The sequence below is a fragment of the Pan troglodytes genome, chromosome X (assembly GCF_028858775.2).
Source record: "Pan troglodytes isolate AG18354 chromosome X, NHGRI_mPanTro3-v2.0_pri, whole genome shotgun sequence".
Taxonomy (NCBI): Eukaryota; Metazoa; Chordata; class Mammalia; order Primates; family Hominidae; genus Pan; species Pan troglodytes.
This window is the reverse complement of record NC_072421.2, coordinates 31,133,087-31,155,567: the sequence shown is the minus strand read 5'-3', so window position 1 is coordinate 31,155,567 and position 22,481 is coordinate 31,133,087. Positions and strand designations below refer to the sequence as shown.

Sequence of the window (22,481 nt, the reverse complement as noted above, 5' to 3'; positions counted from 1 at the left end):
TCTAGGAGAGACGAGGTTTCACGGTGTTTGCCAGGATGGTCTCGATTTCCTGACCTCCTGATCCGCCTGCCTCGGCCTCCCAAAGTGCTGGGATTACAGGCGTGAGCCACTGCGCCCGGCCGAGAAAATTTTTTTCATTTACATTTTTAAAAATTATAAGTACCATTGAGAAATAATACTTCTTAAAAATTATAGATTAGTAATGAAACAGAATTTCCTAAAGTCATATGTGACTTTGGCTTTCTTTCGGGTGAAGGATCCCAGATAATGTACTTTTCTAGAAAGGAAATTTAATTCTGTTGCTAGGGTTCTTACAAAATGTGTAACCATAAACTATTTTAATAAGAGACAGTTTCGTAGATAGGTTTCATTTTTCGAAAAAGGGGAAGAAACACCATTCTGTGGCTTGATGTGGCTTTGTCAGTTACTGCCTCCCCACCTCCCGGGACTTCCCACTGCCTCTTTAGCACAAATCAGACTTGAACAAAAACAACTCTTTTTCCATGGGATCAATTATAAAAAGAATGGCTTTGCACTGAGCAGCTCAGTCTACTGGTCTCATCAGTGAAAGGCTTGTGAAAATTTCTGGAAAGAGCATTGGCTGGCTTGTTCATCTCTCTGTTTGGTCAATTGCTGTGTTTCTGCCGGATCAGATGAGCAGATTGGTTAGTGAAGGTAAGAAAAAGAAAGCAAAGGACCCTAGAACTCAGCTATTATTTTTTGTCATCTGTCTTCTCACGCTTTCTTAGCCCTTTATCACTAGAGCGCTGATCCATTCTTATGACATCTAAAATGCTTTTCTAGCTTAGCATATCAGAGACAAGTGGGAGTTTAAACAAGCATTCAGTGGAGTTGAAAAATAAAGAGAAATTAAGCCCAATACTTCCTTTCCTTACCTCCTCGTGTCCACATTCTAAGCATTTCTAAAATACTTATATTTTTACCTACAATTTTTGACTGATCTGATCAAATATTTATTGTATTATTTTTGCAGTCCTCTTTCACTAATTGCCACACTGGTTTAGCTTCTGCATTTTTAAAAGAAGGCCTAAAAACCTAAGCAGGGTTTTGCAGGGACAACACAGCTCTTGAATTCAGTTACGGTGATGCAGTTTTAGAGACGAAAACAATCACAATCCTTTCCATTTGGATTTGACTCTCAATTATTCAGTTCAGCAAGCTTGTGATAGTGTTTTTCTGTGTGGCAGGATGTATTCAAAATGAATGCGATCTATAGTGAGGATGCTTTTCGACTTTCATCTGGGTGATTTGGCGAAAGCTTCCCTTTTGGTATTAAAGATAGCGCATGTACGAGTGGAGTTTTGTTTGAATTATCTTTAGACTCGCTCAAACATTCTTTGTCTTGCGCATATGAATCTGTGCTTAAATATAGACCTGGTTTGGACAGAATATTTATATTGATATTTTATAACATTTCTTGCATAGGTCAGTGTGAGAAGATTGTTTCTGAGCTTGAGAAGCTTCTGGAGGATTGAAGAGTATTTGAAGTCTGTGTCAAACATCCATATCATAAGTGGAATTTTGGAGATATTCAAAGGTAGTACACTAATTCTATTATCTCAGAGCAAAATGATGTTTGAAGTATTTATATCAAGTCACTGAGACATTTCTCATCACATATGTAGTGATTATTTTAGATATATAAGATATTGTCCCTCTAGGCTCTTAATAAACATTATACAATGTAAATATGCCTTCATTAACTAAATATGGTTTTTTCCCCTCCCAATTTTTATTTAGAAATGTTTCAAATCTATATAAAAATTGAAAGAATAGTACAACGAACACCCATATTTTCATCAAGTGTATTAATCAGTGGTATCTTTTTGCCACATTTACTTTCTCTCTCGCTTTGTCTTTCTCTGTCTCTGCCTGTCCTTTTCTCTCTCTCTATATGTGTATATATATATTCACACACACGCATGCACATATGCACAGTTTTTTCCCTGAATGGTTTGAAAGTATGTTGCTGACTTTAGGACACATGTCACCCCTAAATTCTTGAGCATGTATCTCCTAAAAATAAAGGCAGTCTTCTATAACACATTACAACACCACGGAAACATAACATCAACACAATACTATTATCTAAGATGTGATACACATTCAAATTTTCCCAATTATCCACATGTCCTTTAGAATCTTGTTATGTTTTAAATCCAGGATCCAATCAAGAATCTTGCATTGCATTTGTAGTTGACATGCCTACAATTAAGTAAATGTTAATGAAATTGGCATAATTAACATGATTAACAATGATTAACAATTATAACACCAAGGAAATTTATATCAGTACAATACTATTATGATAGGTTTCTTATTTTTTTAGTCCTCTCATTTTGCATCAAAATACATTGAAAGTGATTCAAAAAATGATCCAAAAGGTTTCATTTTTCAATTTATGATATATCAAGAAGGAGTATAAAGAAAAATCCAAACTATGATAAAATATATTTACTAATATTTCTGCACCAAAGTTTACATTTTCTGAACTAAGAAAATTCACACATCAGATCGTCCTTGGAAGTAGCCATTAACTTTGGTCATAAGAATCTAAGCAGAACCAAACACAAAATTATTTATTTACTTGGTAATATTAATATGAAGAAGAGAGGGCTTTTGATTTATGATTGTATTATCTTAGCCATCAAGTTATACGTTCAGAAATTAATTTGTTAAGAATCGCTTCATATTTGATACAAGAATAGATAATCCCAAATTATATGATTTGTAACAGAAATTGAAATATTAATGAGCAATATTTTAGAGCATTCATCAATAAATTCAATACAAGCTGAAATAATAGGGATATAATCTAAGGTATGTGATTAAGTGATTATTTCCAGCTCTAAGGAACAGGTATTTTTAAAGATAAGAGTAAGGAAACTGCAGATGCTATTTTATACAGGGAGGTCCTTCCTAAAGAAGCTTTTTGTTTAGGTGAAGGTCTAGCATCATTCACTGAAAAAAAACTGGAACATGTAATACAGATTTGGTTACATTATCATAATTAAATCATGAACAAAACAATATTCAAGTTTTTCAGTGATCACTTTTCAGCAATTTACCTGCAAGTCCCCCACACCAAGAAAGTCTTAAAAAGTTTACAATGGAATTATGGGATTTAGAATTTATATTATAGGGTAATATAATATAGAGGTAAAGAGATGAAATACAGGATTTTGAGTTTTGCAGGCATTAAAAAATAACACATGACCTACATATGATTTTAACAAGACTCTCTAATTTGAGACAAACATAAATTAGCTCATTTGATTGGAAAATTAAAAAAAAATAATGTGCTAAGGAATGTCAACGAAAACAATCTCAAACATTGCTGGTGAGAGAATAAATTGATCCAAGCTACTTGAAAGGAAATTTGGCAATAGCTTTGATCTGGTAATTCTGCTCCTCCAAATCTGGCCTGTGGAAATACTCACGGAGGCATATGCAATAATTACACATAGTGGAAAAGCAAGACTAACCTCAGTGCCCCTCAAGAGAAATGATTTACTAAAATAAGATGTGTCTTTAGATGTACTATTTCAAAACTCTTAAAAATTATATCTCTGTAAGCAGACATGTTGACAGGTAGAAGCCAAACTCTACCCCTGCTAGCTAGGCTCAAGATCACAAATGTTTTCCTGTCTGTAATTCCAAGATGTTGTAGCCCATGATGGTGGAAGGCAGTCCCATCCCATTGCCTCCATTTGTGTGTGGCCACTAATAGTTTTTGCGTCCATCTCAATCCAGCCTCTTTGGGTGTCTTAGTTTGCACACCTCCAAAATGTTCTTCAAGGGGCGGGATCTGTTTTGCCTCATCATCCAAAACTCCCACACTCCCCACCAATCCTCAATCTTGTTTTTTCCTTTTGCTCGTGTCAATTTTTCCTTCTTTCCAAAGACTATTCCAGTGATTTATCTTTTCTGTTTTATTAAAGTTTCATGCAATCCTGATGAGCACCTTGGGGTAGGGGAGAGAAGAGCCAAGAATCCTTTTCTAATTCAGATTCAATGATTCTGAGTAGATGGCCAAGGGTTCTGAAATGTTAACATAGGAGGTGAGACTTGAAGGTTGTGGGTGGTGGACCAGAGGATGGATAGGGAACCAGAACTCTCAGGACGGAAGACAAAAAATGCACAAATCCCTGGGATAGGCATGGGGCTCAGGTGAACTGGGAAGGGATCAGCATGACTGGGGTCCTGGGTCCTGTGGGGAACAGGCAGAGATGAGATGAGGAAGACAGACAGGGAGCACACATCACAGGCCTACCCTGTATGGACTTTATCCCTGAGGTGATGGGAAGTGTTTTGTATTTAAACAGAGGATCTGTATTATTTGTTTATTTATTTAATTTATTTATTTTTTATTTTTGAGACGGAGTCTCGCTCTGTCACCCAGGCTAGAGTGCAGTGGTGTGATCATGACTCACTGCAACCTCTGCCTCCTGGGTTCAAGCAATTCTCCTGTCTCAGCCTCCCGAGTAGCTGGGACTACAGGCGCTCGCCACCACACCAGGCTAATTTTTGTGTTTTTAGTAGAGACAGGGTTTCACCATATTGGTCAGGCTGGTCTTGAACTTCTAACCTCAGGTGATCCACCCACCTCAGCCTCCCAAAGTGCTGGGATTACAGGCATGAGCCACCACGTGCAGCCTGTAATATTAAATCACCCTGTGAAAGATGGTTGCAAAATTAAAGATGAGGCGATGCCAGGCTATAGCAGTGTCATGGTTTAGGAAAATGTTCATATGGTTAGATTAAAAAAAAGAGGATAAATTAATTGTATTCCTCAAAGACATATGGGCATCGATACATAATTGGGACATATGTGTAGTCATCTGGGCCACCCCTCTGGGGTGAGTGCTGACTTTCCCCTGGAGCCTTCCTTTCTGCACTTCACTGCACCTTCCTTCTTTTATTTGGCAAGTGCTGTTGTTACTACATGGAATCAGGGCTGATGCCCTTTTCCTGGAAGGACTAATTGCGTGTTATTATGACTGCGTGATACTAACTGCTCTTAACTGTACAATAATGTGATATGTTCTAAGAACAGAACACACACTTTGGAGTTTGTAAACTTGGGCTTGAATCTTGCCTATAGTACTTAGTAGCTGTGTGGCCTTGGAAGGGGTATTTATCATACCTGAAACTCAGTTTTCTCATTTGGAAAATCTAGATAATGATTAAGAGAAAAAAATTAAAAGATTTTTAAAAGGATATGATCATATCTAGATTATGATAATATCTAATCTGCAGTGTTGTTGGAAGGTTAAGGGCTATGCCTGGAAAGCACTCGGCATACAGCTGTCATTATTATGATGCGTATCCCATTTATTGCATCTGCTTTTTGACTTAGGTCAAGGGTAGGTAAGCCACAGTCCAGGACCAAATTGGCCCCCTGCTTGTTTTTGTAAACTTTAGTAGGAGCCCAGACACAATCATTTGTTTACATATTGTCTATGGTTACTTTCCTGCTAGGCCAGCAGGGCTGCAACAGAGTTTGTATGATTTGCAAAGTCTAAAATATTAACTCTCTGGCCTTGTATAAAAAAAGTTTGCTGATCCCTAACTTAGGTGTTTTAAACGTTCCCCCTTATAAAGTTCTTCTTTCGTTAGGTTTTCTCTTTGACTCCACGCTTGTGTTGTTTAGATGTAAATTAAAAGTGTGTCCTTTGATCAGCATGCTCAAAGGATACAAAATTACAGTTATATAGAAGGAATAAGTTCGAAGGATCTCTTGTACAGCATGATGACTACAGTTGATGATCTATCATATTCTTGAGAAATGATAAGAAACTGAATATAAGTATTCTCACCACAAAAATAATAACTGTGAGCTAATATATATGTTAATTAGATAGATTTTGCCATTTCACAATATACACACTTCAAAATACCATATTATACATGAGAAATTCATACAATTTTATCTGTCGATTTTAAAAAATCAATCAAAAATGTGTCTATGTGAAGAAGTGATAACAACAGCTTTCTGAAAAACTAAATGCTCATCTAGAAAGAGAACTTACATTGCAGTTTCTTCTGAAAAGCAAGTAAATGATTTAACAAGGCACTGCACTTTAGCACATATTTCTAAGTTGTGAATTTGCACATAAGGTTAATTTTGGCATTCCCCTATCTGTTAATGATTAATGTGGGCTAAAATTGCCTATAACATCTCCTCTGCAAATATTCTCAGGTGTCTTTTCCTTCATGCCTAACCAATCAGGGAGAATTTTATACATTTTATATATGTATATTTTATATGTAATATATATAGCTTTATATATATATAGCTTCTCTAAGATGAGAAACAAGAATTCAAGTGACAAAATATCATTGAACAATTAAAGTAATCCATTGGGTTAAATTTTGATGTCTCAGATGAAATCAAGTCTAACAAATATGTTAACATCTGTTTGAAGTGTACCTTTTATATACCCTTGAAGAGACCCAGTGATATCTTATTAGAATTTCAAAAATAATGGAAAATTATTAAGAAAAATGCAAAAATCAGTCAAAATAAACCCAATTAACTTTTCTTGATGTCTCTACTCTAAAATTTTAGGATATTGTGATGTGCAATGCTGTCTTTATTCTAGTGGTGCATTAAAGGGTGCAGTAATGGCCCCCCCCCTCTTTTTTTTGAGATGGAGTCTCGTTCTATCGCCCCGGCTGAAGGGCAGTGGCCCGATCTCAGCTCACTGCAACCTCTGACTGCAACCTCTGCCCATGACCCCACCCCGTTCAAGCGATTCTCCTGCCTCAGCCTCCTGAGTAGCTGGGATTACAGGCATGCACCATCACGCCCTGCTAATTTTTTGTATTTTTAGTAAAGATGGGGTTTTGTCATGTTGGCCAGGCTGGTCTCAAACTCCTGACCTGAGGTGATCCACCTGCCTTGGCCTCCCAAAGTGTTGAGATTACAGGCGTGAGCCACCACGCCTGGCCAAATGGGTTTCTTTCTTTCTTTCTTTCTTTTTCTTTTTCCTTCCTTCCTTCCTTCTTTCTTTCCTTCTTTCCTTCTTTCTTTCTTTCTTTCTTTCCTTCTTTCTTTCTTTTTCTGAGACTAAATTTTGCTCTTGTTGTCCAGGCTGGAATGCAATGGCGCAATCTCAGCTCACCACAACCTCCACCTTCCGGGTTCAAGTGATTCTCCTGCCTCAGCCTCCCGAGTAGCTGGGATTACAGGCATGTGCCACCACGCCAGACTAATTTTGTATTTTTAGTAGAAATGGGGTTTCTCCATGTTGGTCAGGCTGGTCTCGAACTCCCGACCTCAGGTGATCCACCCACCTCGGCCTCCCAAAGTGCTGGGATTACAGGTGTGAGCCACTGCACCCGGCCTTGAATGGGCCCTTTTAAGTGCATTAAAGTGGAAGATGAATTGAAGCAAAGGGCCTAAACTAGGAAATTAATTATGAAGATTAAATGTGTTAATATATGTATTTTTGTTTATAAGTTTTATGTATTATTACTCTGCATAGCTTTAGAAAGGTCTTTTAAAAGCCTCCTTAGTGTGCTCTCTGCTGCCCTCTGCTGCTAATTTTCAGAAATTAATTTTGATTCTGATTAATGCTCACTTTATTCTTCATAATCTCATTCAAAATTAAAGTTTGCTGGTACTCTAGACATAATTTAATCCCACATTCTCAATTTACAGATGATAAGTTGAGTGTCTGAGAGGTTAAGAACATGAACTTGGGCTCTGTTTCCTGACTGCTGGTGATTTCGGACAGTACTCAATTTTGTCATCTGTAAAATGAGCATAATAATAGTACCTAAATATTAGAGTTTTTTTGTGATGATCAATTAATTTAGTACATAAAAAGCACTTAGAATATTATCTGGGTTGTAGCTAGTACTATGTTAGCTATTTTATAGATCTGGCAACAACTAAACTAAAACCACTGCTAGTGACAAGATCAGAGAACTCTGGTCTCTTAAATACTAGTGCGTGCTCTCTCTCTTTCTCTTCATATATATGTGTGTGTGTGTGTGAGAGAGAGAGAGTATTTATGTACACACAAATATATATTTTATAAAATATATACAATTCTCCATGATTTGTTAAGTGTGAAGGAAAAGACACTGGAAGACGTTTGTAGATGAGATGTTCTAGGTAACATACATATATTTATATATATACACCACATATGTATATTGCCTGAATGAGTATGAAATTAAATTTTGCCTTCAAATATAGATTTTTTTTTTCTTTTTAGACAGAGTCTTGCTCTGTCGCCAGGCTGGAGTGCAGTGGCGCTATCTGGGCTCACTGCAATCTCCACCTCCTGGGTTCAAGTGATTCTCCTGCCTCAGCCTCCCGAGCAGCTGGGATTATAGGCGCACGCCACTACCCCCAGCTAATTTTTGTATTTTTAGTAGAGACGGGGTTTCACCATGTTGGCCAGGATGGTCTCGAACTCCTGACCTTGTGATCCATCCACCTCGGCCTCCCAAAGTGCTGGGATTATAGGCGTGAGCCACCGTGCCCGGCCCGAATATAGATTTTTAAAATGTGACTTGTTCAATGCATCCAAAGCTCTTTTTTTTTTTTTTTTTTTTCTTTTTTATTGATCATTCTTGGGTGTTTCTCGCAGAGGGGGATTTGGCAGGGTCACAGGACAATAGTGGAGGGAAGGTCAGCAGATAAACAAGTGAACAAAGTTCTCTGGTTTTCCTAGGCAGAGGACCCTGCGGCCTTCCGCAGTGTTTGTGTCCCTGGGTACTTGAGATTAGGGAGTGGTGATGACTCTTAACGAACATGCTGCCTTCAAGCATCTGTTTAACAAAGCACATCTTGCACCGCCCTTAATCCATTCAACCCTGAGTGGATACAGCACATGTTTCAGAGAGCACAGGGTTGGGGGTAAGGTCACAGATCAACAGGATCCCAAGGCAGAAGAATTTTTCTTAGTACAGAACAAAATGAAAAGTCTCCCATGTCTACCTCTTTCTACACAGACACAGCAACCATCCGATTTCTCAATCTTTTCCCCGCCTTTCCCCCCTTTCTATTCCACAAAACCGCCATTGTCTTCATGGCCCGTTCTCAATGAGCTGTTGAGTACACCTCCCAGATGGGGTGGTGGCCGGGCAGAGGAGCTCCTCACTTCCCAGTAGGGGCGGCCGGGCAGAAGCGCCCCTCACCTCCTGGACAGGGCGGCTGGCCGGGCGGGGGGCTGACCCCCCCCACCTCCCTCCCGGACGGGGCGGTTGGCCGGGCAGAGGGGCTCCTCACTTCCCAGTAGGGGCGGCCGGGCAGAGGCGCCCCTCACTTCCCCGACGGGGCGGCTGGCCCGGCGGGGGGCTGACCCCCCCACCTCCCTCCCGGAGGGGGCGGCTGGCCGGGCAGAGGGGCTCCTCACTTCCCGGTAGGGGCGGCCGGGCAGAGGCGCCCCTCACCTCCCCGACAGGGTGGCTGGCCGAGCGGGGGGCTGATCCCCCCACCTCCCTCCCGGACGGGGCGGCTGGCCGGGCGGGGGGCTGACCCCCCACCTCCCTCCCGGACGGGGCGGCTGGCCGGGCGGGGGGCTGACCCCCCACCTCCCTCCCGGACGGGGCGGCTGGCCGGGCGGGGGGCTGACCCCCCACCTCCCTCCCGGACGGGGCGGCTGGCCGGGCGGGGGGCTGACCCCCCCCACCTCCCTCCCGGACGGGGCGGCTGGCCGGTCGGGGGGCTGACCCCCCCCACCTCCCTCCCGGACGGGGCGGCTGGCCGGGCGGGGGGCTGACCCCCCCACCTCCCTCCCGGACGGGGCGGCTGGCCGGGTGGGGTCTGACCCCCCCACCTCCCTCCCGGACGGGGTGGCTGGCCGGGCAGAGGGGCTCCTCACTTCCCAGAAGGGGCGGCCGGGCAGAGGCGCCCCTCACCTCCCGGATGGGGCGGCTGGCCAGGCGGGGGGCTAACCCCCCCACCTCCCTCCCGGACGGGGAGGCTGGCCGGGCCGGGGGCTGACCCCCCCACCTCCCTCCCAGACAGAGCGGCTGGCCGGGCAGAGGGGCTCCTCACTTCCCGGTAGGGGCGGCCGGGCAGAGGCGCCCCTCACCTCCCGGACGGGGCGGCTGGCCGGGTGGGGGGCTGACCCCCCCACCTCCCTCCCGAATGGGGCGGCTGGCCAGGAGGGGGGCTGACCCCCCCACCTCCCTCCCGGACGGGGCGGCTGGCCGGGCAGAGGGGCTCCTCACTTCCCGGTAGGGGCGGCCGGGCAGAGGCGCCCCTCGCCTCCCGGACGGGGCGGCTGGCCAGGCGGGGGGCTGACCCCCCCACCTCCCTCCCGGACGAGGAGGGAGGACGCTCCTCACTTCTCAGATGGGGTGGCTGCCGGGCGGAGGGGCTCCTCACTTCTCAGACGGGGCGGTTGCCAGGCAGAGGGTCTCCTCACTTCTCAGACAGGGCGGCCGGGCAGAGACACTCCTCACATCCCCGACGGGGTGGCAGGGCAGAGGTGCTCCCCACATCTCAGATGATGGGCGGCCGGGCAGAGACGCTCCTCACTTCCCAGATGTGATGGCGGCCGGGAAGAGGCGCTCCTCACTTCCTAGATGGGATGGCGGCCGGGCAGAGACGCTCCTCACTTTCCAGACTGGGCAGCCAGGCAGAGGGGCTCCTCACATCCCAGACGATGGGCAGTCAGGCGGAGACGCTCCTCACTTCCCAGACGGGGTGGCTGCCAGGCAGAGGCTGCAATCTCGGCACTTAGGGAGGCCAAGGCAGGCGGCTGGGAGGTGGTTTTAGCGAGCCGAGATCACGCCACTGCACTCCAGCCTGGGCGCCATTGAGCACTGAGTTAATGAGACTCCGTCTGCAATCCCGGCACCTCGGGAGGCCGAGGCTGGCGGATCACTCGCGGTTAGGAGCTGGAGACCAGCCCAGCCGACACATCGAAACCCCGTCTCCACCAAAAAAATACGAAAACCAGTCAGGCGTGGCGGCGCACGCCTGCAATCGCAGGCACTCGGCAGGCTGAGGCAGGAGAATCGGGCAGGGAGGTTGCAGTGAGCTGAGATGGCAGCAGTACCGTCCAGCTTCGGCTCGGCATCAGAGGGAGACCGTGGAAAGAGGGGAGAGGGGAGAGGGGAGAGGGGAGAGGGGAGAGGGGGGAGGGGGGAGGGGAGAGGGGAGAGGGAGCTCTATCTAAATTCACTATTTTTTTAGCGTCCCAAAGCTCTTGTAGTCTTTACAAAGCCCTTGCTGCTGCTCCTTCCTCCTTGTACTGTTCCAGGTAGGCTCCCCATAGAAGAAGTTACAAACCTAGAAAGCTCCTCAAGCCCCCAATATAAATTCCTACTGCCTGCAAGTGGAAGGTGACTTCACTGTGGACTTTAAGTAGCTTCTCTAATGAGCTGCCTACCTGAATTTCCAATGGACAATTACACACTTGCACCCAGACAGTCTATCTCTTGTCAGGCTCAAGAAGAGCTAAGCTAAACCCATTGCTTCCTCCACAGCTCCTCCTGATCTTCCCATTTTGGTCAATGATGGTGCCATTTCCCCTACACACCCACACTCAGAGTTACTTTTGGCTCCTCTCTCTCCTTCACTTCCATGTCTGGGGGTCTTGGTCTCTCAAATGCGTTCCTTCTCTTTCTTTTCTCCTACCTCCCTCCTGGTTCCTGTCCCAGTCATCTCAGGCTGGGATGAATCCAGCAGCCTCCTAACCTGGGTCCTTAATACCAATCTCACTCTGCTGAAATTAATTTTGCACTTTATTGCTATATTATATCATGTGGTGAATCAGCTTCCTTACCTGCCAGAACGTTGCAGTGCCTACAGGATGAATCAAATGTACTCAGTCTTGGATGTCCCAACTTACCTCCCTGACCTGACCTTATCTCCCACTCCTCCCTCTCAGAAATCTTTTTTCCTTTTTTTTTTTGCTGGGGACGTGTCTATCCCTAGACACTAGGATGCACTTTCTGCTTTTCCGTCATCAGACCCACCACTTTACTGGTCTGTCTTGGGTCCTACACATCAGAATGATAGGGTTCTTATTCTGCCAGAATTAAGATACCAGCAAACCTCTCAGTTGACAACCAATAGGAAAAGGGGCCCATTACTGTACTCAAAATAAAATTCTAGGCCCTTTTCCTTCATTGTTATGAAGGAGTGTGGAGATTATCCGGAGTACTTATAAAACTCATCTGCATACAATGAAAGAAGACTCTGTTAGGGTTGATTGTTTAATATGAAGAAAAATAAGATAAATAGTGGGAGACTTGGGGTGTGTCTGAATGGGGATAAGGGGTCCTAAAGGGGGGATTCGGCAAACTGGGACATTTCAAGAAAGGCTCTTAGGTGAGCATGACACTGACAAACAATGCTTGCACCCCACCTACATTGGTGTCTGTTACTGACCCACATGAAACTGACAACACAAACCTCTTCACTTTTATTGCCCTTCTCTCCTCTGTCTGCAATGTTTTCCCTCTTTTCACTGCCCATTGGAATCCTTTCTGTCTGTAGGGCCAAATAAAGGTTAACCTGTCACACAGTCATCTCTCTCTCTTCTTCACCCTTAGAATATGCAATATCTTTAACCACAAACAGCTGTACAGGAAATGCCATCTTCTTCTCCCCCCACCCCCTTAGTTACTATTTATTTATTTATTTGAGACAGAGCCTCACTCTGTCATCCAGGCTGGAGTGCAGTGGCACGATCTCGACTCACTGCAACCTCCGCCTCCCCCGTTCAAGTGATTCTCCTGCCTCAGCCTCCTGAGTAGCTGGGATTACAGGCGTCTGCCACCACGCCCGGCTAATTTATGTATTTTTTAGTAGAGATGGGGTTTCATCATATTGGCCAGGCTGGTCTCTAACTCCTGACCTCAGGTGATCCGCCCTCCTTGGCCTCCCAAAGTGCTGGAATTACAGGTGTGAGCCACCGGACCTGGCCCTTAGTTACTTTAAAATATTTATCTTTAGTTTTTATTTTAATTAAAAATTTAATCACAGTTATACTTGCACATAAATTGGGTCAAATAATTCTGAGAAGTTTGTTATGAAAAACTGCTGTCCTTGACTCCTTTTCCAGAAGCAACTACTTTTATCTCCCTTAACTAATTACTTGATATTTACCATCATTTCTTTAAATAGCATGCTGTGTTGCAACTTTTGGATTTTTCAGTTTGGGGCATTATTTCTTGACTTGTCATCATGAAGAGGAGGATTTATTTCTCCTTCCTCCCCTGGCTTCACCAAGGATATACAACTTTGTCCCCTTCCTCTCACTATACGGAGTGGCCGCCTAGTCTGCACTCACAGGCAAATGCCTAGGATGATTTTTATTGGTATCACTGTACTATATGTACATTAAAATAGTATTTTATATATACATGATATTCTGCCATATATGATAAAAATATTTTATCTTTGTGTACTGACTTCATGGTCACCCTGTGGTTATATTTTAAATTGAGTTAGATCTATTTTCAGTGCTTTATATTATCATGTGCTATATTATCATGACTATATAAAAGCTATTTATAACTCAGCCATATAGTAGACCATGGGTTGTTTTTGTTTTGCTTTGTTTTTTCACAACACAACTTTCTTTCTTTTTTTTTTTTTTTCTTGAGACATGGTCTGGCTCTGTTGCCCAGCCTGGAGTGCAGTGGCACAATCACAGCTCACTGCTGCCTCAAACTCCTGGGCTCAAGCGATCCTCCCACCTCAGCCTGCCAAGTAGCTGGGACCACCACGCCTGGCTAATTTTTGAATTTCTTGTAGAGATATGATCTCCCTATATTGCCCAGGCTGGTCTCAAACTCCTGGGTTTAAGTGATTCTCCCGCCTCAGCCTCCCAAAGTGCTTGGATTACAGGCATGAGCCACTGTGCCTGGCTTTACTGCTACACAACTTTCTTAACATTATCAATTGGAGATTATAATTGTCTAGATCTGTGATGTCTATATGGCAGCTACTAGCCAAGTGTGGCTATTTAAATTAAATTATATTAAATCAAATTAAAATTTCAGTCACAGTAGCCACATTTTAAGCAGCTATTGGCTATCATATTGGAAAGCACAGATATTGGACATTTTCATCACTTCAAGACGTTCATTGGATAGCACTTTTGTCACCTCAGAGATGACCTAACAGAATGCACAATTAAAATGAAAATATCTTTACAATTTTTCGTTGAACAATTCACACAGGCATTCCAGACTTCTCCAAATAGAAGCATTTAAAAAACTTTAAAAGAAATTCTATATCATCCTTGTTTCAAAATAATGAAACAAAAAAAAGTCTCAAATAAGTGTTCTAATCCCATTTCATTACCCAACATCTAATAGTTTATGCTCTGGCTTTACCATCTCTCTTTTTTTTATTCGTTTGTTTTTGAGACAGAGTTTCACTCTGCCATCCAGGCTGGAGTGCAGCGGCTCAATCTCGGCTCACTGCAACCTCCACCTCCTGGGTTCAAGCGATTCTCCTGCCTCATCCTCCTGAGTAGCTGGGATTGCAGGCATGCACCACCATGCCTGGCTAATTTTTGTATTTTTAGTAAAGACGGGGTTTCACTATGTTGGCCAGGCTGGTCTCAAACTTCTGACCTCATGTGATCCACCTGCCTCGGCTTCCCAAAGTGCTGGGATTACAGGCATGAGCCACCACGCCTGGCCTGGCTTTACTATCTTTTGTTAGCTCCTTTCTGACATCCCTTGAAAGGAATACAGAAACAAATTAATTACTCAGATGTTACTTTAGTATGCTAAAAATAACTGTCATAGTATGCTATAATGGCGATCAACCAATGAACTTTAAATTGCAATTATAGGCTGGGTGCAGTGGCTCATGCCTGTAATCCCAGCACTTTGGGAGGCCAAGGCAGGTGGATCGCTTCAGGTCAGGAGTTCGAGACCAGCCTGGCCAACATGGTGAAACCTCATCTCTACTAAGAATACAAAAATTAGCTGGGAGTGGTGGCGTGCACCTGTGGTCCCAGCTACTCGGGAGGCTGAGGCACGAGAATCACTTGAACCCGGGAGGTGGAGGTTACAGTGAGCCGAGATCACACCACTGCATTCCAGCCTAGGTGAAGGAGTGAGACTGTCTCAAAAAACAAAAAAACAAAAAAAACAAAAAAAAACTGCAGTTATAATTAGCAATCTTCAGTATTTAAAAATTTTATGTTATCACCTTCACTATTTTCTAAGTCTTTGCTGTTCCATAGAGTAGTCATGTGACAATTAAAATTAATTTAAATTAAATTAAATTAAAAATTGAGTTGCCTTAGCCATATTACAAGTACCCAATAACTACATGTGGCTATTGGCTGCCATTTTAGACAACACAGATATAGATCATTCCATCATCCCAGGAAGCTCTGTTGGACAGTGCTGGTCTAGATTTTTCATTTGCTTAGCTTTTTCTAATTTATCCCCAAAGTTTGTAGTCAATTGTATAAATTGTATTTCATGATGGTCAGACCTTTTCAGTTGTCTTCAATTTTATCTTTAGCTTCAGAAGCCTTCCGATCTGTTCTAATCAGCCTGGTTGCCTTTTAAGCCTGTTACATATGCAGCTTTCATCCCGGAATGTCTTTTCACTGTCATCATGGGTAGGTCTCCTCTTCACAACTTCTGGGCCTAGGACAAAAAATGGGGAGCCTCAGTCTTCAGCCCTTCCATCTTCTTTTCCCAGTCCTGGCTATCCTTGACTTTCAGCCCATACACCTAAGCTCTGTCTACAGCCCTCACTAAAAACCACCTCTTCATCATCTTTTGGGCCTAGAGGTGTGTGCATGTTCAGTTTCCCCAAGTCTGCCCTAATCATGATGGATTTGGGGAGGAGCCTGTGCAGACTCTGTAATTGGGTCTGCCATCTGAGCAGGGAATTCTGAGGTCCTGAATACTAGAAGTGTGAGATAGAAGGCAGCAGTATAGAGGCTGGGTGGCCTCCCATCATGTTGGACTCTAGAACTCCTTACCCTGTTGGGAGAGGTGCAACTTAAGGAGGGCCAGAGTGAGGCCCTTTACATTGCAGGGTTTAGAACAAGGGCTCAGGCTATCCTAGTTTAAGGGCTGTTTGTTTCTCTCCTGTGCTGGATTTCCTGTTTCCTGTATCCTTTGTCTCCATTTTATTGTTTTACTTACTCCTTTCAGTGGAGCACATAGTCTATTGACTTTCTGAGAAAGGTGCTTGGAAAATCAGCTATTTGAGACTTGTAACCTAGAAATATATTTATTCTATCATCATACTTAATTGATAACTTGGTCTCGGTTGAAAATAACTAGTTGAATGAAAATTCAGAATTTGTAGACATTTTTTCATTGTCTTATTGTTTCTTATGTTGCTGTTGAGAAGTCTGAAGATTCTGGTTCTTGGTCTTTTTTTGTCACTCTTTTTTTCATTCTGGAAGCTTATAGGATCTTCTCTTTGTCCCAAGTGTTCTATCATTTCACATTCATGAGAGGAGGTATAGATCGATTTTCACTCACTATTTTGATAACTTATGTCTTTCCATTCTGGGAAATATTCTTAAATTGTGTCTTTGAATTTCTCCTCTGTTTTCTCTGGTCTCTCTTTCTGAACCTCCTATTATTCAGATAATAGATCTCCTGGACTGGTCCTCTCTAGTTTTATTTTCCATCTTGTAATTTTGTTCTGCTTTCAAAATAATAATTTGCCTCAACTTTACTTTTCAATCCTTCCATTGAGGTTTAAAATTATCATTTTTAATTTCTAACAGCTTCAGAATTCTTCTTTTTTATAGCATCCAATTTGTAATTCATGATTATATTATACCTTAACTCTTTAAGAATATTGATGGTAGAATCTGCCACCTCCTTCACCCTACCCTAAGTTTGTTTCCTCCAAATGACTATTTTGGTGTTTCTCATATCAGACTTTTCCTCAGATGTTTCAGAATTCTACTCATACTTAAGGATAAAGATCCAAAAAGCTCAATAGGCTCTATTAATTGTGGGCTTAAATAAAGGATGATCTGGTTGCCTGTTGAGTCGGGGAACCTCTGATGTCAATTGCTCTTCTTCTCAGACAAGTCAGATTCCCCAAAACATTCTTCCCAATATCCTGCCTAGAAGGTGGATACTCCTCTTGCTAGCATTCTTGGAGCTGAGTAAGGGGAGAGAGGTCATGGATCTCAGCAAAAATATGCGTATGTTTATTTAATTGATCTATTATCAATTCAGTAACTTTACCCTCAACTGGTATTCCCTACTCCAGAGACCCTCTGTTTCACTCTTTAGAGACTACATTTCAAGTTTTTCTTTGGGGTTAAGGATGGGGAGTGTCACCTGGCTGCATGGCCAGGTGTGAAAGATGATCTGGGTTTCTGACTGCTTTTTAAATAGATTTTCGATATTTCTTACTTTAGGTATATCCCCTTTACTCTCATTCCAAAAAGGCATCTAGTACCACCAATTCCTCAACATTTAGGGGAATGTAAGTCAGATTGGCTCTTCGCTTTCCCCATGTGTATTAGTCCATTCTCATGCTGCTATAAAGAACTGCCTGAGACTGGGTAATTTATAAAGGAAAGAGGTTTAATTGACTCAGTTCCGCAGGGCTGGGGAGCCTCAGGAAACACAATCATGGTGGTAGGCACCTCTTCACAGGGTGGCAGGAGAGAGAATGAGTGCCCAGAGGAGGGGAAAACCCCTTATAAAACCATTGGATCTCGTGAGAACTAACTCACTATCACGAGAACAGGATGAGGGAAACCACCTCCATGATTCAATGATCTCCACGTGGTCCCTCCCACGACACGTGGGGATTATGGGAACTACAATTCAAGATGAGATTTGGGTGGGGACACAGCAAACCATATCACCATGGCTCTTGTAAGATTCAGTTTTCTTAGGTCTCCTGTCATTAATCCTCAATCTCCTGCTTCTCAGCTTCTAAAATGTTGTTGTACTGGTCTCTTCTCCTGTTGTTTTTTTTTGTGTGTGTATTTGTGTGTGTGTGTGTGTGTGTGTATTATACCTTTTTAAAAACCATTTATTGTTGTTTTAGTGAAGTTTGGAAAGGAAGAAAAAATACATGCATGTGCCTATTCTGCTATCTTTCCTAGGGATCCTTGCTTTCTTCAACCTCAATTGGATATCTTTTTTGAGCTCACTTTCTCCAGAGTGGTGGGAAAGTACTCACTGTCAATCAGGATTTCCTCAATCACTTCAGGGCTCCCTCCTCCTTGGATGTGCGTCTAAGTTTTAGATTGTTTATATAAAACCATAGGGTCAGCTGAGGATGGGAGTGGGTGGGGGATATCTTTGGTTGTCATCCTGTAGCCATACTGGTATCCATGGCAACTTACCATTCATCTGGTCCCTGGTTTGTAGTCTATGGAGATCATGTCTGCGATCTTTCCACCCCAACTGTAGGTCTTCTCCAGGATTTGAGGCTCTCAGCAGCATGCTGATGTGTGAGCAGACTTGATGAGGCAGCCTCATGCCGGCCTGCCCAGGTGATCTGTGTGGCTGTCTCTCCTTCTGCTCCTGCACCATGCCGGGCATGAGATAATTTTGCAAACCTGTCTACTCTTGGCTCCCAAATCTCTCTGGAGACATACTTTTTCCCTCCATGGGGGACTCAGTCTACTTAAGTTTATTATTAGTGCATAAATATTATGCCTTAAGTCCTTCATGGTTCTGGATTCTGAGGTGTAAAAGCTCAGGTTATGGTTTCTCAAAAGTCATTTCTCCCAAACGATTATTTCTGCCAGGAGTTTCTAAAGCCCATTTAGATACTCAAAAGTCAACGATCGTTTATGCTCTGATTTTCCACAATGATATTCTGAGGACTTGAAGGCAGAATGCCCTAGCTAAAGCCTAGGTGGGGGTAGGGTGTTGAGGGCCAGGAAGTAAGTGCATCCCCATTAGTTCTTTATGATAAACTCTTTCTCTGTTTCTTATCTTTCCGTGTAGGTAAGATTGGCCTTTTCACCTGCATATTAGGTTTGAGGGCAGAACTTCACATAGATTTTAAAGGAGAGGACAACTTTTTTTTTTTTAATCCTTATAAGTGTGTTCAGCATACAGAAATTACTTCATGGATTTGTTGAAGACCTTTAGCTTAGTGTCTTCATGGCACATAACTGTGCCCAGAATATAGTAAACATTTAAAAAATTGAGATTTGCTAAATAAACCAGGAATAGTTCCAAAAGAGAAAAAAAAATTTACTATCTTACCCTTATACAATTTTTAAAAAAGGGAAACATTTTATTTACCTGGGAAACAATAATTACATGAATGTAAAAGAGATGTTAACAATTTTTAAAAGGACCTTTATGTATGGTTAAAAAAATCCTTCTTTTCTTATTTGACATTTCAAGTTCAGGCTCAAGTTGACAGGTCTGTTTCAGAAGCCCAGCTCTCGAGGCCCAAGAGGACCAGTTTTCCTTGCTGTTGCCTTTTGCCCCAGTGCCGGGAATGCCAGTGTGTTCTGTTTTTAGAAAATGCAGCTGCTGGTTTCTAGCCTGTTCTAGCCACTCTAGACCAGTGACAATTGCTGGGGGTAGGGAGGGGAGGCAGATGTGGGGAAAGTCTATGGTCAGGAAAGCTCCTTGGTAACTAGGAGGTAAACACATCAGTTAGATACAGAGACATTTTCAGGATGTATTCTGAGAACTGGGAGGGAGAGAGAAGGAAATTTATTCTGGGATACAAAGGCAGGGTAGGCTTTGTGGTACTTCATGATGTGTTGAGCACAAATTAATTTCATACCATGTCATTGTTGAAAATTCTTTAACTCAAATTAACAAATACCTTTTGAGTCTCTGTAGAAATGCAAATAACTGTGCTAGCTCCTAGGGATCCAATACAAAGTTAAGTAAGACACAGCACTTGTTTTCAGTAGAATTTGCCACAGATTTTCTCATTGTTTTGCTCATAATCCACTAGCCATGTTTCTCTCCAATCTGCAACTTCTAGATCACTGTTCATTTCCTACGGGGCAGAATGTAAATGCTTTTGCCTGACTGCCAAGGCTCTTCACGATCCAATTTCAGCCTATTTTCCCAATTCCTTCTGCTTGTGCTCAGCTTCTTTGTATGTGGTGAGTAGGTCATGCCACCATATTATCTTATAAGCCTGTTCCTATGGCTGGAACTCCTAATTACTCTTTAGCATTCAGCTGAAATATCACCTTCCCTATGACACATCCTGTGACTTCTCCCCCTTTGCCCCAGGCTAAGTTAGGGACCCCCCCACCCCCGTACTTCCTTTTTACCTATCACTATTATAATCCTCAGTGATACAATGTTGGAATTGTTTAGATCTAGTTGATTTTTTCCTATAGTGGGAAACTTCCTGAAGGATGGAATTGTGTGCTTTTCATTTTTATATCCTTAGCACATGCCATAGTCCTGGTACACAGTAGGCACACAATTAGTACGAGCTTGGTGAATGAATAAAGTGAATTTATTCATTGTCCTTATTTTTTGATATATCAAGTGCCAACTTCTAAAATTTCAGTATTCTTTTTCCCCATTCTTACTCATCAATTCTCTTTCCAGAATGCTGTCAGAAGGGTATCTCAGTGGACTTGAGTACTGGAATGACATCCACTGGAGTTGTGCCTCTTATAATGAGCAGGTGGCTGGGGAAAAGGAAGAGGAGACAAATTCTGTTGCTACCCTTTCCTATTCCTCTGTGGATGAAACACAAGTCAGAAGTCTCTACGTGAGCTGCAAATCATCTGGCAAGTTTATCTCTTCAGTGCATTCAAGAGAGAGCCAACATAGCAGAAGTCAGAGAGTCACAGTGCTGCAGACAAACCCCAATCCTGTGTTTGAAAGCCCAAACTTGGCTGCAGTTGAAATATGTAGAGATGCCAGCAGAGAGACCTACTTGGTTCCATCTTCTTGCAAAAGTATTTGCAAGAATTATAATGACTTACAGATTGCAGGGGGCCAGGTGATGGCCATTAATTCAGTGACAACAGATTTTCCCTCCGAGAGCAGTTTTGAATATGGCCCTTTGCTAAAGTCATCTGAGATTCCTTTACCCATGGAGGATTCCATTTCTACTCAGCCCAGTGACTTTCCCCAAAAACCTATCCAGCGGTACTCATCCTATTGGAGAATAACAAGCATCAAAGAGAAAAGCAGCTTGCAAATGCAGAATCCTATTTCTAATGCAGTGCTGAATGAGTACCTGGAGCAGAAGGTTGTGGAGTTATATAAACAGTACATTATGGACACCGTGTTTCATGACAGTTCTCCTACCCAGATTCTGGCGTCTGAACTCATCATGACAAGTGTAGACCAAATCAGTCTTCAAATGTCTAGAGAGAAGAATCTGGAGACCTCAAAAGCCAGAGATATAGTCTTTAGCCGCCTATTGCAATTGATGTCAACTGAAATTACTGAAATTAGCACTCCTAGTCTCCATATTTCTCAGTATAGCAATGTAAATCCATAGAGAGGATGCTTCCATTACTGTCTCTCATTTACTTAAACATGAAGCAACACTTTATCCATTTATTCTGAGAATGTGCAGGAGGGGTTAGTGAAGGGGAATTAAGGGCTAGAGAAGTAAAGATCAGCTGGAAGTCATGTGTGAATCATGGAGAAATCTCATAATATTACACTTGATGAAGGAATATGGTAAGAGGAGCCATAAGGAATGATTTCAAAGACAGGTGTGTACAGCAAGGAAGCAAAAATAAAAATGATCAAAAAAGAAAAGGTTAATTCATTTGAAGAAACATAGGAATTAAAAAAGAAGACAGTCAAATGAGATGAAACAAAAAGGCCAAAAGGTAGCCAGGTGCAGTGGCTCACGCCTGTAATCCCAGCATTTGGGAGGCTGATGTGGGTGGATTACCTGACGTCAGGAGTTCAAGACCAGCCTGGCCAATATGGTGAAACCCCATCTCTACTAAAAATACAAAAAATTAGCCGGGCATGGTGGTGGGTACCTGTAATCCCAGCTACTCGGGAGGCTGAGGCAGGAGAATCGCTTGAACCTGAGAGGCAGAGGTTGCAGTGAGCCGAGGTCGCTCCATTGCACTCCAGCCTGGGCAACAAGAGTGAGACTCCCGTCTCAAAAAAAAAAAAAAAAAAAAAAAAGTCAAAAGGTTTCAGGGTAAAGAGTTAAGAATATATTTGTTACCCAAATAAATTCATCCAACTTGTTTCTTTTTGAAGGAGATGGACTGTAGAAGACTGCTATATTTGGGTAGAAAGATAGGGTCAAACAGTTTTCAAAATATGTTTCTCTCTCCTTTGTTTATTCTGTATCAGATCATTTAAAGGTATATTGTTTGTAAATATTAAAACTGTAACAAATTATAATTGTGTTTTTATTTTTGAATGGTTTCTTAGTTACAGACACAGCCACAAAACAGCCACTCAAATCTCCTACATCTGTTTCCTGGTAGAGATGAAGTTGTCTAAATGAAAAACACCACATAGCACTAAACCATTTAGTGTTATTTTGCTGTGTTTGATTTTCTTGGTACTAAGCTTCAAAAGAAATTATG

The 22,481-nt window shown here is 42.7% G+C and overlaps 1 protein-coding gene across 1 annotated transcript; it reads left to right on the top strand.

Annotated features, from left to right (window-relative positions):
* The first annotated feature begins 362 nt into the window (after positions 1 to 362).
* On the top strand, positions 363 to 22,290 carry TASL (TLR adaptor interacting with endolysosomal SLC15A4). The gene is made up of 3 exons (XM_001134922.4): positions 363 to 675; positions 1,447 to 1,558; positions 20,512 to 22,290. Exon 3 carries the CDS (start codon positions 20,513 to 20,515, stop codon positions 21,416 to 21,418), a length of 906 nt encoding a protein of 301 aa, XP_001134922.1. The 5' UTR covers positions 363 to 675; positions 1,447 to 1,558; position 20,512; the 3' UTR covers positions 21,419 to 22,290.
* The last annotated feature ends 191 nt before the right edge of the window (positions 22,291 to 22,481 follow it).

Coding starts and splice junctions, on each gene's coding strand:
- TASL (XM_001134922.4), top strand. CDS start 20,513: ATGCTGTCAGAAGGGTATCTCAGTGGACTTGAGTACTGGAATGACATC.